Raw genomic sequence first — 12,555 nt, 5'->3', positions numbered from 1 at the left:
TAAACTAGATTCTTACTGACCACTTGGAGCAGAAATAATACATTCAATCCCTCATTAAAACTCATTTGCATCACTTGGCAGAATTTCTCCCATCATTTTTGAGTTGAGTGTCCCAATTTTTAAGAAAATCAACACAAAATTGAACGAGCAGGTTTAAAATCATTAAAAATGATCTTTTTTAGAGGCTTTCTATAAGGTTTACTAGAATATAAATGAAGAAAGACATAAGTAGGGTAATGCAGATTTGCTTTTCTGGTGCCTTTAAGCTCATACAGCAAACACACATGCAGTTGGTTTTACTCAGTTACTTTAGCATTCCTCTGAAAGTTGTGTTTTGCTGCAAGCCTTTTTATTGTCATTTTATGTTGATTTCAATGTTCACAAGCTCCTGAGGAGTGTCTGGCTCAGAATCATCCATCACTGGATGCTTATTTGTTTCATGTAAAGCTTGACTTGACATTAATTGAAAAACAGATTCCTGTTGCAGCCAGAAACAATGCAGATAACAGCAGTGAGAGAAAACACACACTGGAAATTCAAAAATAAAAAAAGAGATGGAAGACGGTGCAATGCTCTAAAGAGCTGCAGCAAACAGAAGAGGCAGATGAAGGTTGTCTGTAGTTTATCACTTACATCTAAGACTTTATTTTAGTAGACGTAATCAGTTCGGCATTTAGGCCATCGCAGTGGTGGACTGAGGGTGTTTAAGGGGCAGCGGCAAATTAATAGAAAGGGATCCTGCTGAATATGGCGGGTACCAGCATACAAAAGGCTGTAGCTCAGTTGTAATAATGTACACATAATAGAGAAGAACTTTGGTATGTTATTGCATTTCTGTGAGATTAGACATGTGCAACTTCTCCTTGGAAATTTTGCTCACTTACAGGGGACCATAGAGGGCACTTCATCAAATTTTGTCCACTAACAGGGAACCAAAGAGGGCCGTTTTTCAAATTTTGTCTTTTTAGAGGGCACTAAAAGGGGCACTTGGTTGAATTTTGCTCATTTGGAAGACATTGAAAGAGACATTTCATCTATTTTTGACTATTAAGAGGACACCAAAGAGCAGGGGTCATCACCTACATTTGTACATGGGCTAGATTTTGGTTTGACATATGTTCTAGGGGACTGACTTTAAATGAACTAAATTAAATAAGCAATTTAGTCTAAGTAACATATTACTGGATTGGTCTTTCCTTCAGCTTTTAGGCATTGACAGCGAGATCAGTTCCTACCACCTATGCTGGGATACGATTAAGCCAAATTAATCATGCCGCTAGAAGATTATCGAATTCAGGAAACGTGAGGAGGAGAAACTACGCAGCAAAAACTGTAGTGTTGAAATCTCAGTGTGAAACATTTCAGAGTTGATTTGAACTCTTTAATTTTAACTCCATTCTGAGTTAAATATCTTGCAGTGTTGGAGTTATTTGACAGTGTTAATCCAACTCTGCAGAAAGTCAACTGATCTTAACTCTACCCACTGCCATTTCAAATCAGAGTGGAGTTTTCCCAGCATGCCCTTGGGCAGAGTGTTTTAGATGTGTTTAGATGATGACTGTTATACAGTAATCACTGTATTATTTTTATTAGACACTTTTGCACCATAAGACACTTGTCTTTGCTGTAGCAGTTAAAAAAGTAGCAATCTTTATGTATGAAAGGTGCAACCCATCAATTATAAAATCTGCAAATACTCTAATTTACACCCATGGTGAAAGAAAATAACACAAAGCACACTTTTATGTGTAAAAAAAAAAAACCTGTGGGTGTTAAGAATTAACCCTACAAGGGGTTAAAATGTTGACTTTTCCAAAGTGTTGTCATACCTAACAATGCACTTTCTTATTCTTTAAATCCTTACAGCTGTAAAAGTAACAAAAAGTTATTAAAACTGAAACATTTTCATCAGGAATTACTTTACATTTTCTCCAGTTTAGGAATGCACATGTCAGCCATTATTAGTGTATGTTAAACCAGGAGCATGAGCTACCATTCTCAGAATAAGCTGCTTTTGCTGTGCTTGTTTTGCATTATTATAGCCAAGAATCAGTGGAGGGGAAACAAGAACCCAAAATCTAAAATATTCAAACCATAACATGTTAATTACACCAACATATTTATTTCAGTGTAGTTTAAATATAGTTGATGACCCGTGTTTTAAGGCAGACCCTGCATTATCCTCTATTACCTCCTAGGACCATAATTTATCAAAATGAACATCGTGATTTTGCAAGGGAGACCTGATTTTGTAAATGAGGCTCAATCATCAGAAAAATCCTGATTAAGGGAGAAATATCAAAGAGACGCTCTTTAATTTGTTATTCCCTTTCATTTTTTCCACCTGTGCAACACTGAATCAAGACTTGGTAGCATTCATTTTTCATTACTTTAACTGTGCAGTATCTCAGCTGCAAAATAATTGGCATTTTTTGAAGTAGTGGCTTTTACAGCTTTTATGGGCATACATGTGATCAATAAAAACATTGATTAGTTTAGCTTTATTTCAGAAAAGTATATCATGTTGAAAGACAAACTTTTTGTGCAAACATTGTTCCAAAATGACCAAGCTATATGTGTGTTTATGGATGTTTGGCATGAAAATGCTGAGACAGATTTTTTTCTTTGCTGCTGCACCGTACAGTAAGACAGAGCAGTTAGTGGGTGGTGGATAGAGTCAGTCTGACAGCCTGAAACTAATGACTGTAATTATGACTGTTTCCATAACAACAGAGTGGCAGGTCCTCACAGTGACCTGCTCAGAGGTTGTTCCCACACAGTCAGACAGACACAGAAAGTCAGACAGAGTCACAGAAAGTCAGACAAACTCTCAGACAGTCAGACAGACTCTCAGACAGACTCTCAGACAGTCAGACAGACTCTCAGACAGTCAGACAGACTCTCAGACAGTCAGACAGACTCAGACAGTCAGACTCTCAGACAGTGACAGAGACTGTCAGAAAGTCAGACAGACTCTCAGACAGTGAGAGACACTCTTAGACAGTCAGACGGACTCAGACAGTCAGACCCCCAGACAGTGAGAGACACTCTTGGACAGTCAGACAGACTCTCAGACAGTCAGACAGACTCTCAGACAGTGAAAGACACTCTTAGACAGTCAGACAGACTCTCAGACAGTCAGACAGACTCTCAGACAGTCAGACAGACTCTCAGACAGTGAAAGACACTCTTAGACAGTCAGACAGACTCTCAGACAGCCATGCAGACCTGATATGAGGACAGGCAGCAGCTCTTTGATGGTGTTCATGGAGCTGACCAGCATCTGTCGGTGCTCCTGATGAGTGAGCTCCTGCTGTCGCTCCTCGATCATCTTTGACATTTTGGTCATACCTGAAAGAAAAGAAAAGAAACACATACAGAAAGAAAATATGATGTTAGAAACCACACAATTAAAACAAAAAGCAGAAAATCTGGTTTTGACTTTAGATTTAATGTTACAAACACAATATCAGGAGTTTATCCTTTTCTTTCACACTGAGTAGTCTGAACACTCCCATCTCCACTGCTTTTACTTTTCTTTACACTGACAGCGTCAGACAGCTAGATAGAGTAATTTATTAATCCCCAAGGGGAATTGAGTCCATTAAGTGTGAGAGGGCAATGACAAAACAATTGACCTTTTACTTCTCCAATAAATGGTTCCCCATAAAATCATGACATTTAGTTTGTAATGCTCCTGAATGAAGCCGTGCAACTGCAGAAACAGGACACAGCATCCTAAGAAAATTACATCCCTATATTTGTTTCTATGACCCTGGTAAGTGTGTTGACCACAAAAATGATTAGTCTTTATGTATTAATCAAAGTATTAACTTTAAATGTTTTAGGCGATCAGGCCTAATTTAGTCACTGATTTTACAGTTGTTATCATGTTGATCATTGTAATAGTGTAAGAGTTGTACTCTTTGTTGTTGTCATACTGGAAAAATACAAGCTGCATCAACATTTTATTAAATGGTAAAACTAATTCATTGATAGATAGAAGGCAACCCACCAGAAGAAATGAACTGTTTTGAATTTTTTTGCAGATATTTGGGTATCAGTAGTATCTATAAACTCACAAAATGTGAATTAAGGCACCCCAGTGTAAAAAAGGGTATGCTATGTCCCCTTTTTTGTATGTTTTTGCCTTTATTCAGATAGGATACCTAAAGGAAGACAGAGAAAGTTCATACCCAGCTACATGGTGCCTGTTATCTCATTTATATATCCATCATATGAATTTATTTCACATTCATCTAGGAAAGCTCCCATACAAGGCCTGAGTTTGTTGAACTTGCTTCATGATTTTACCCTTCAGAATTTTTAAAGCAGTATAATTTTTACAAACAGGGCACCCCGCTGACCTGGTCCCAGGTTCTTGGTGTAGGTGATGAGGTCCTCCATAGTCTCCACCACCTCAGCTACTGTCAGATACTCAAGGATACCTTTACATACCCGAATGATCTTCCTCACCTGGTATACAACACAAACATAACAGACATTAGATCATTATTCAGCCATGAAAATAAAGGCCGGTATGATGACTAGAGACAAACTTCTTTTCATTCAAAGTGACATCAGAATCCCCTGAGTATGAGCCTTATTCAGACAGCATTAAAGAAGGCCTGTTGTTTGTTTGGGCATCTTTGTGCGTGTTAGTGTGTGCAGTCTTGTGATGTGGGTCTTGTGACTGTGAGGAGTTGCTCTTTTTAAAAAATGAAGTTACTGATGAGACGTGGAGAGCTCTATCACGTGTCCAGTGTGACTCCACTTACAGAGCTGCCATCAAACATTCAGCACACACCATTCAGCCTTGTACATACCACTAACCCTCAGATGCAGCCTCACACACAAACACGGCCTGAGTTATGACAGAGGAAAGTCATTTGATCTCAGTGATTAGATCTGAGACTCCATTACAGCCTCGCTCTGAGCTGAGTTTCTCCTTCCTCTGCTCAGCTAAATAAAGCTTTATTTCCCTGAAAGATACCGCTGCTCTGAAGTAAGAGGGATTCTCAGGACACTCGTGATAAAAAGGAGAGGCGAGCACGCGCACACCTCGGCCTCATCGAAGGTAAGAAGCAGGTCAGAAGTCCCTGACAGGATCCCTCTGGATCCATCTATCAGGTAATCTCGAGCAGGAACAGAGTATGGATCCGCCTTCAGCATCTGAGACGCCTGCACCAGCTTAGAGCTCGAGTTCTCCACCCTGGAAAAAAAACAGACGGCACACAGGCGGCTTTAGAGGAGCAGCTGAGATCAAACACAACACATGCATTCACCAAAAACAAGAATTTATCACCTTGTAAACATATAGATCAGATCTCACAGCTACCAGAGATCATTAAGAAGCGGCTCCCCTTCTACAACAAGTCACACACAAGGAGATGTGTTGTTCACATGATTTTAAGGTTTTATTATTATGATCTATGGTCTTATGTCTTTCCTGAATCTGTTCAATACATTTGTAGGTAGGGTTTACATAATACTGGCATTAAAAATGACACTTAACTGGTAATTTAGTCAGAAGCACTCATTATACATTTTACCATTTTATTGCAAACTGGACATACAGTTTTACTTTGCGGAGAAGGCCCTGCTCAAAAGATGCTCTCTGGGATAGTCAAACAGCATTCTTTGACTTTCCAGGGAGTGCATAGCTAGAGACCCCCATAAGGATAGACACATTAATGACGATGAGTATCGAAAACAATAAAATGAGTTCAAAGCGATAATCCATAGTAGCATGAATCTCAATATGAGGGTGCAACAAGCTTCATGCCAAAAAGGAGGAGGCTGAGGTGGAGGAGGTTAAGCTTTGCCAGCAGCAGCAGCAGAAGTGTGGTGCATCTGCATTAATGCAAGCAGGGATTAGCGAGAAGTATGTCATATATAAATATACTGCTGTGTTGAGGGGAAAATGCTGTGATTGGCCATTGGAGCTGGGAGGCGATAATTAGGATCAGTTGACTGTCAGCCGATCACTGCTGGGCGTATGACTTCTGTGTCCTGCATGAACTAACCCTGAGCTTCGTTAATCAGCGGTCTTCATTAATGAATAAAGAGGTAGATACCCAAATATACACTATATGGACAAAAGTATTTGGCCACACCTGTTGATTACTTTATTCAAGTGTTTTAATCAGATCTGTTTCCACAGGTGTATAAAATCAAGCATTTAGCCATTTAGTCTCTATTTGCAAACATTTGTGATACAAAATGGGTCGTTCTGAAGAACTTAAAGACTTCATGTATGACACTGTAATGGACGTCACCTTGTCAAGAGTTCATGAAGTTCATGAAATTTCAACTTACAGATGGAAATTTTATTCCACAGTCAACTGTAAGTGATATTATTTGAAAGTGGCAGTGTTTAGGAACAACAGCAACTCAGCCATAAGGGGGAAGACCATGTAAAATCACAGTGTGGGCTCAATGACTGAAGGGACATGATGCGTAAAAGTTGCCAACGCTCTGCTGATTTCATAGTTTAAGATTTCCAAATTTCCACTAGTATTCATGCAAGAACAAACACTGTATGGCAGCAGCTTCATGAATGGGTTTCTTGCAGCTGCATGCAAGCCTCACATCACAAAGTCTAATGCCAAGTTTCAGATGGAGTGGTGTAAAGCATCCTGACACTGGACTGTGGAGCAGTGGAAACGTGTTCTGTGAAGTTACAAATCTTGTTTCTCCATTTGGCAGTCAGATGAGCAAGTTGGGGTTTGGCAGGAGAACATCACCTGTCTGACTGCATCAACTGTGAGGACTGGTGGAAGAGGGATAATGGCATGGGGCTGTTAATCAGGGTTTGGACCAGGCCCCCTGTCTCCAATGAAGGGCAATCTTAATGCTCCAGCATTTTGGACAATGCTGTGTTTCCAAATTTGTGGCAACAGTTTGGGGAAGGCCCTTTCCTATGCCTACATGACTGTGCCCCAGTACACAAAGCAAGGACTATAAAGACATGGTTTGATGAGTCAGTAGAGGAAGAACCCAACTGGCCCACACAGAGCCCTGACCTCGAGCCCATGGAGCACCTTTGGGATGAAGTGGAACCGAGATTGTGAGCCAGGATCATCAGTGCCTGACCTTATAAATGGCCTGGAGAATGAATGGGCACAAAATGAATATGACAGAACAGTCCCTGCTGGTGTAATGGGCAGGCAGCCAAATACTTTTGTCCATATAGTGTATACGGGTATGTGGTAGTATTGTTGATCAAATCTCAACATCTAAGTTAAGTCTTTAAAGTCTGATAGAGATGTGCAGATATGCCAACTCCAAACTTCTGTGCATGACGTTCTGTAAAGGTATTTTAAAATTCTGGGGTTTAGTTACTCTTAAAGAAGTACTGCTGTACATACAAATGATCAGTTTTCGCCTTTTAAGATCACAAAGAAGCACCGATATTCATATCAGTTTATTTCATGGCCTGCCAAAACTCCTGAAGGAGCTCTACTGCTGCAAAATCTGTAAATTTTACTTAAATTTGCAGCTCTGCTCTGATAGTGAACGTTTGAGGCTTTTATTTGTAAGTCTTTACCTCTGGGATCAAGGATTTAACCAGAAGGAGGTGATGGATTTAAAGAGCACTTTAATAAACCCAAGTAACTCCTCTCCTGACCCCCATTGGTCATGGTATCGATGGCTGCTGGTTCATCTATATTTAGGCTGGTTCACATTCCCACACGCCCCTTCCTAAGCCCTGTGAGTGAGATTTATGGTGTAATGCCTTGTGTGTGTGCCAGTAAGCCGGTGTGTGGGTCTGCTTGAGGTCTGGACACTTTTCCTTTAACTGAATGTCTAATAATTAGAGATCAAAAATGACAGAAAAATCACTCAAGAGGAGAACAAAACAGGAACAGATTGCATCAAATGCACCATAAAAGCATGAAAATATGTGTGAGCGAGCAGTCACAGCTGGGTGTCTCAGTTTTGCAGAGCAGCAGCTCTCAGAGTTCATGTCAGCTCTTTGGATGCAGGCTGGGAAACAACGAGCAGCCTCTCAGCGGTCTGGACGCTGGAGCCGGACATCAGAAGAGGCTCTTTGTTGCAGCTGGGAACGCAGCCATGTTTCCTGACATTAAACTGCCTGGAATCCTCTTTTTAACAAGTTCTCTGTCTGCTGAGATAAAGTGCATCATTTTGTAGTTTTTTTTTTCCCCTCTTCTCTGGGTGTGACTGCTGGTAGGAAAGCTCCACAATAACACGAGAGCTTCTTCAAACAAACTTACTTAATGAACGCAGGAGGCATGTCCCTCTTCATCACCTGGTCCTCGGTGGTTTGAACCGTCTCCTTCCCCACCTGAAACACATACAAATCAATCATTTATTTCATGTTATCATGAGCTGCAGCAAGACAGGAAGTAGCATTCAAGAGAGAGCTATTTATAGTCTGAAGGGTGAACGAGTGTGCATCAATTCACACCTATTTCAACCGTGCATGCATGTCATATTTTTGGTGGAAGCAGCTCAGGCTGTGCTTGGCTGGGTCGTCGGGTATTCTGCACGAGGGCAGGTCAGGGGATTGACGCTGCTCTAAGCTGACCCAACTCTTTAGACCAAGACCCATAACCTTCATTTACTCACCTGATGTCTTTATAGAGGATGTCTATGAAACAAAGTGCTCCCAAAAAGGCATCAGAATAAAAATGGGAGGAAAAATATTAAGAAATTTAGTATGAAAAGCTTGTTTTATAAGCAACTATTCTAAATACAAGCAAGAAGTTTATGTCTCTTGCTCCTGGCTATTGCCAGCATGGAGGTATAAAAATGTTTGCAACCTGATGCAAAAATATTTATTTTTTCTCTGTAACTCATTTAGGCTTTAATTGTGCGTGTTGCAAGGTGAGTGACAGGTGTATGCTGCTAGCTGTGTGCCTGGTGTCACCTCAGCTAATTAAGTCATCAGACTTCACCGCTGTGCTTTCACTGTTTTGGATACAAATATCAGACACTAATATGACCTGCAAAGTGGTTTAAAGTTCTACAATGTTGGGAGTATAAATGCAAATATTTCCTTTTCCCACATCTTTTGTTTCTGTGTAAAAGTTTAGCATAGAGATTGGTGCAGTGCTGGGGAGATAATCATATGTGAGTACTAGCCAAGCTTTGAGGCTGGTGCAGTCGTCTAGAAATGATGGCATGAAGGTGTGTAAAACTGTGGCCTTGAGCAGGAGGCGTGTGGGGCTGCTTTCATTCATTTATCCTCAGCACAGTGTCAACGAAGCAGAAAGTGTCTGTGTGCATAAATAACCAGCTCAGGATGAATTTGTGTTCTCATTTTACTCAACAAACTGAACTTGACATTCATGATTGTAAGTATTGATTTTTCTATTAGAGTCACTTGATTTTTCCCTCCTTCTTACACAATGTGTCATTTTCGTTTTCTTCCCATTAAGTTCTGACATTTCAGTTGCATTTATACAAGCTATAGCTGATTGTGCAAAATAACAAACATCGTTTCCATCATGCAGCACCGACACTTTTTTGACGAGAATGTCATTTAAAGTAGAGCCTCTGTCCTTCAGAGTCTCCTGCAGGTCACAACCACAGCAGCCCAGAGATGTTCCAGTCTGTACTGTTAGAACAGACAGCGGAGAAGCTGGAGGGAATGAGGGATGCTCCTGAATAGTAAAACCCCAGTTCTAAAAAAAACTGGGTCACTGTGTAAAGTATGAAGAAAAACGGACTGCAGTCATTTGCATATATCATAGACTGAAATACTATGAACAATAGAGCATAAACAACATATTCTCTTCTTCTATTTACAACAGTCTGGCTGAGCCCATGCAGTGATTTCCAGTACAGAATCAGGCCTGTTTGTAATGCAGTGCCACCTGAGGGCCCAAAGATCATGAGCATCCAATATTGACCTTCGGGCTTGTCACTTGCACAAAGATTTCTACAGATTCTGTGAATCTTTTAAAGATATTATGGACTGTAGATGGTGGGATACTCAAAGTCTTTGCTATTTTAAGTTGAGGAACATTTTTCAGAAACTGATCCACAATTTTAAAATGCCGTTTTTTTTTTGTTTTTTTTGCAGATTAGTGAACCTCTGCTAAACTTTACTTCTGAGAGACTCTGTCTCTCTAAAATGCTTCTTCTGTACCCAGTCATGTTACCAAACTGTTGCCAATTAACCTAATGAGTTACAAAATGCTCCTCCAGCACATTTTCAATAGTACTACTTATATTTCTAGCTTTTTGTTGCCTCGTCCCTACTTTTTTAAGATGTGTTGTTGCCATCCAATTCAAAATGAGATATTTTCTTCATGAAAGGTAAAATGTCTCAACATTTGATATGTTGTTCATGTTCTACTGTGAATAAATCATATCATTGCATCCTGCTTATATTTACATTTTATACAGTGCCCCAACTTTTATGGAATTAGGGTTGTAGACAGAATTCTTATAGGTTGCAAAAACTGGCAGAAAATCTACACCTGCCTCCAAAACAGCGAACAGAAAAGTTCGTATTCTAGTAGCTGAATTTAAACCTGTACCAGTGTTAATTTCATCGACTAAAATTATGACTAAAAATGATTGTCAACTGCCTTTTCTCAGTGCCAAAAACTAGACTAAGACTAATAAAAATAGATCTGTGATGACTGACAGAAAGTAAGTTTCGTTTTCTTCAAGATGACTAAAACTAGACTCAAATGTAATGTAGTTTTTAGTCGGACAAAAAAAAAGTCTGTGAAATTTCTACACTGTGGGTAAATCTGTCAAAAACAATGCAGCTGTATCTCTTCTGTCTCTCAGCTGTAGAAAGCAGGGACCCCAGGTTTAGCAGAATGCATTGAACACACTAACATGGTTTGGTACCAGGTTTAGACAAGAAAATAAATGCTTGGACTAAAGTTAAGACTAAAATTTGAGGACTTTTTATGGACTAAAACTAGACTAAAATGTTTTTGAAATTTCATCGACTAAAACTAGACTAAAACTAAAAAGGGTAAAAATGACTAAAATATGACTAAAACTAAAAGACATTTCATTTAAGACTAAGACAAAGACTAAAATTTAAAATAGCTGCCAAAATTAACACTGACCTGTAGAAGGCAGCCACCTTGTATTTTCTGACTCAAAATGTGGAATTGAAATATTTTGTACTCAAATGTCAGGATCTGGATCTGGTCAGCACGACTTAATACTCATCTACTAAGTTGTCAGTTGAAAAACATGGTCTGGGATAGTGTTGCACGACAAGTGATGTGAGGCTGTGCAATTACATAATCGCATCAAAGGCTGTAATTATTTTTGTACCAAGTAGTACTTAAAAGGTTTACAAGAATGTCTGCAGAAAGGCCTTTAGGTTTACAACAGGGCCACTACTGAACTTTGAATAAGTATCTTTAATTAAATAAAAGGAAAAACCTTTATTTTTGGAAGTTACTTTTAATTTATTTTGAAAGCAGTATTTTGAAAAACTTCAGGTTTTGTAATTTTTTTATACTCCTGAATTGTTGTATGTTTTGAGAAGTAAAATGTACACTTTTAATCTGTAATCATTCTCTTCATTTTCTTTAAAAATTGATACCATTTATATATTAAACTGTAATTGCAATATTGTCTATTAGGGATGGGCAATTAATTGAAAATTACATTAAATTACAATATGGTCTGCTGCAATTTTTAAAAAGCAGAAGGTACAATATTTCTTTAACCTGAAATCTGTGTGAAAATACTGGTTTCAAAACTTTTTTTGCAGCAGAGAATTTATGCATTACATTATCATGCGATGATTCAAATGCAATTTTTTTAGAATCGTCCACAAAAATTAGAACTTTCTTCCTTTTTGTAAGTTTTTCCTTACTTAATATGAGAATGACATAAAATAGCCACTCCTTTCAATACAACAATTCATATTCAATTTGCAACATGAGTCAAAATCATCACATTTAGAATTTTTTTCAAAATTTTTTCAGCCCTTGTTGAATCTAATATTTTGTTGGTTATTTTATAAGATGATTAGTTGCTTGTGTTTGTTAGAAAATACACGAGATAAGAAACTTATGACATAACCGCATATCAAATCGCAATATTGGTGGGGGAAAAAAAATTGCAATTAGATTATTTCCCTAAATTGTTCAGCCCTATTGTCTGCAGGACTAGTATAGAGGTTTAGTTAATCATGAATGATTGTTTTATTTTGCATATCCATGTTGGCTAATAAAAAGAATCAAATAAGATAATTTTTAAATAAAATTTTTCTGTCAGCAACCGAAAAAGGCATAGGCTAAAGCCAGGGGCTTACATATCATAAATCAAACACTAACAGCTGGACAGTCCCGTTATAAAACACACAAACACGCTCCTCTCTAAACACAGACACTCACAGCAGCATGACATCGCTCTCTTCTTCTGCAGATGTACGTGCTGCTTGGAAAACAACATCCTTCACAAAAACAAATCAAATCTTGCAGCATGCACCCACCCTTACACACAAACACACACTTTTGAGATGCAATTACAGGGAGATGATGACATCAGCCTCTTGTGGCTGCGTCGATGGATGTCGGTTAATAGACTTTCTGGCTCCAG

At 38.9% G+C, this 12,555-nt stretch overlaps 1 protein-coding gene across 2 annotated transcripts in view; it reads right to left on the bottom strand.

The window, feature by feature from the left end:
* Positions 1 to 12,555, bottom strand: part of LOC121511412 (vinculin-like) — a 57,900-nt gene that overhangs the window by 29,683 nt on the left and 15,662 nt on the right. For both annotated transcript variants that reach the window (XM_041790080.1, XM_041790081.1), the window contains exons 2-5: positions 8,241 to 8,311; positions 5,062 to 5,212; positions 4,368 to 4,476; positions 3,229 to 3,351 (exon numbers count right to left, since the gene is read on the bottom strand). In XM_041790080.1, coding sequence (XP_041646014.1) covers positions 3,229 to 3,351; positions 4,368 to 4,476; positions 5,062 to 5,212; positions 8,241 to 8,311 — 454 coding nt within the window. The remainder of the gene's footprint in view (positions 1 to 3,228; positions 3,352 to 4,367; positions 4,477 to 5,061; positions 5,213 to 8,240; positions 8,312 to 12,555) is intronic.

Source organism: Cheilinus undulatus, linkage group 6, assembly GCF_018320785.1.
Source record: "Cheilinus undulatus linkage group 6, ASM1832078v1, whole genome shotgun sequence".
In the NCBI taxonomy this organism is placed as follows: domain Eukaryota; kingdom Metazoa; phylum Chordata; class Actinopteri; order Labriformes; family Labridae; genus Cheilinus; species Cheilinus undulatus.
This window is presented reverse-complemented; position numbering and strand designations above follow the sequence as displayed.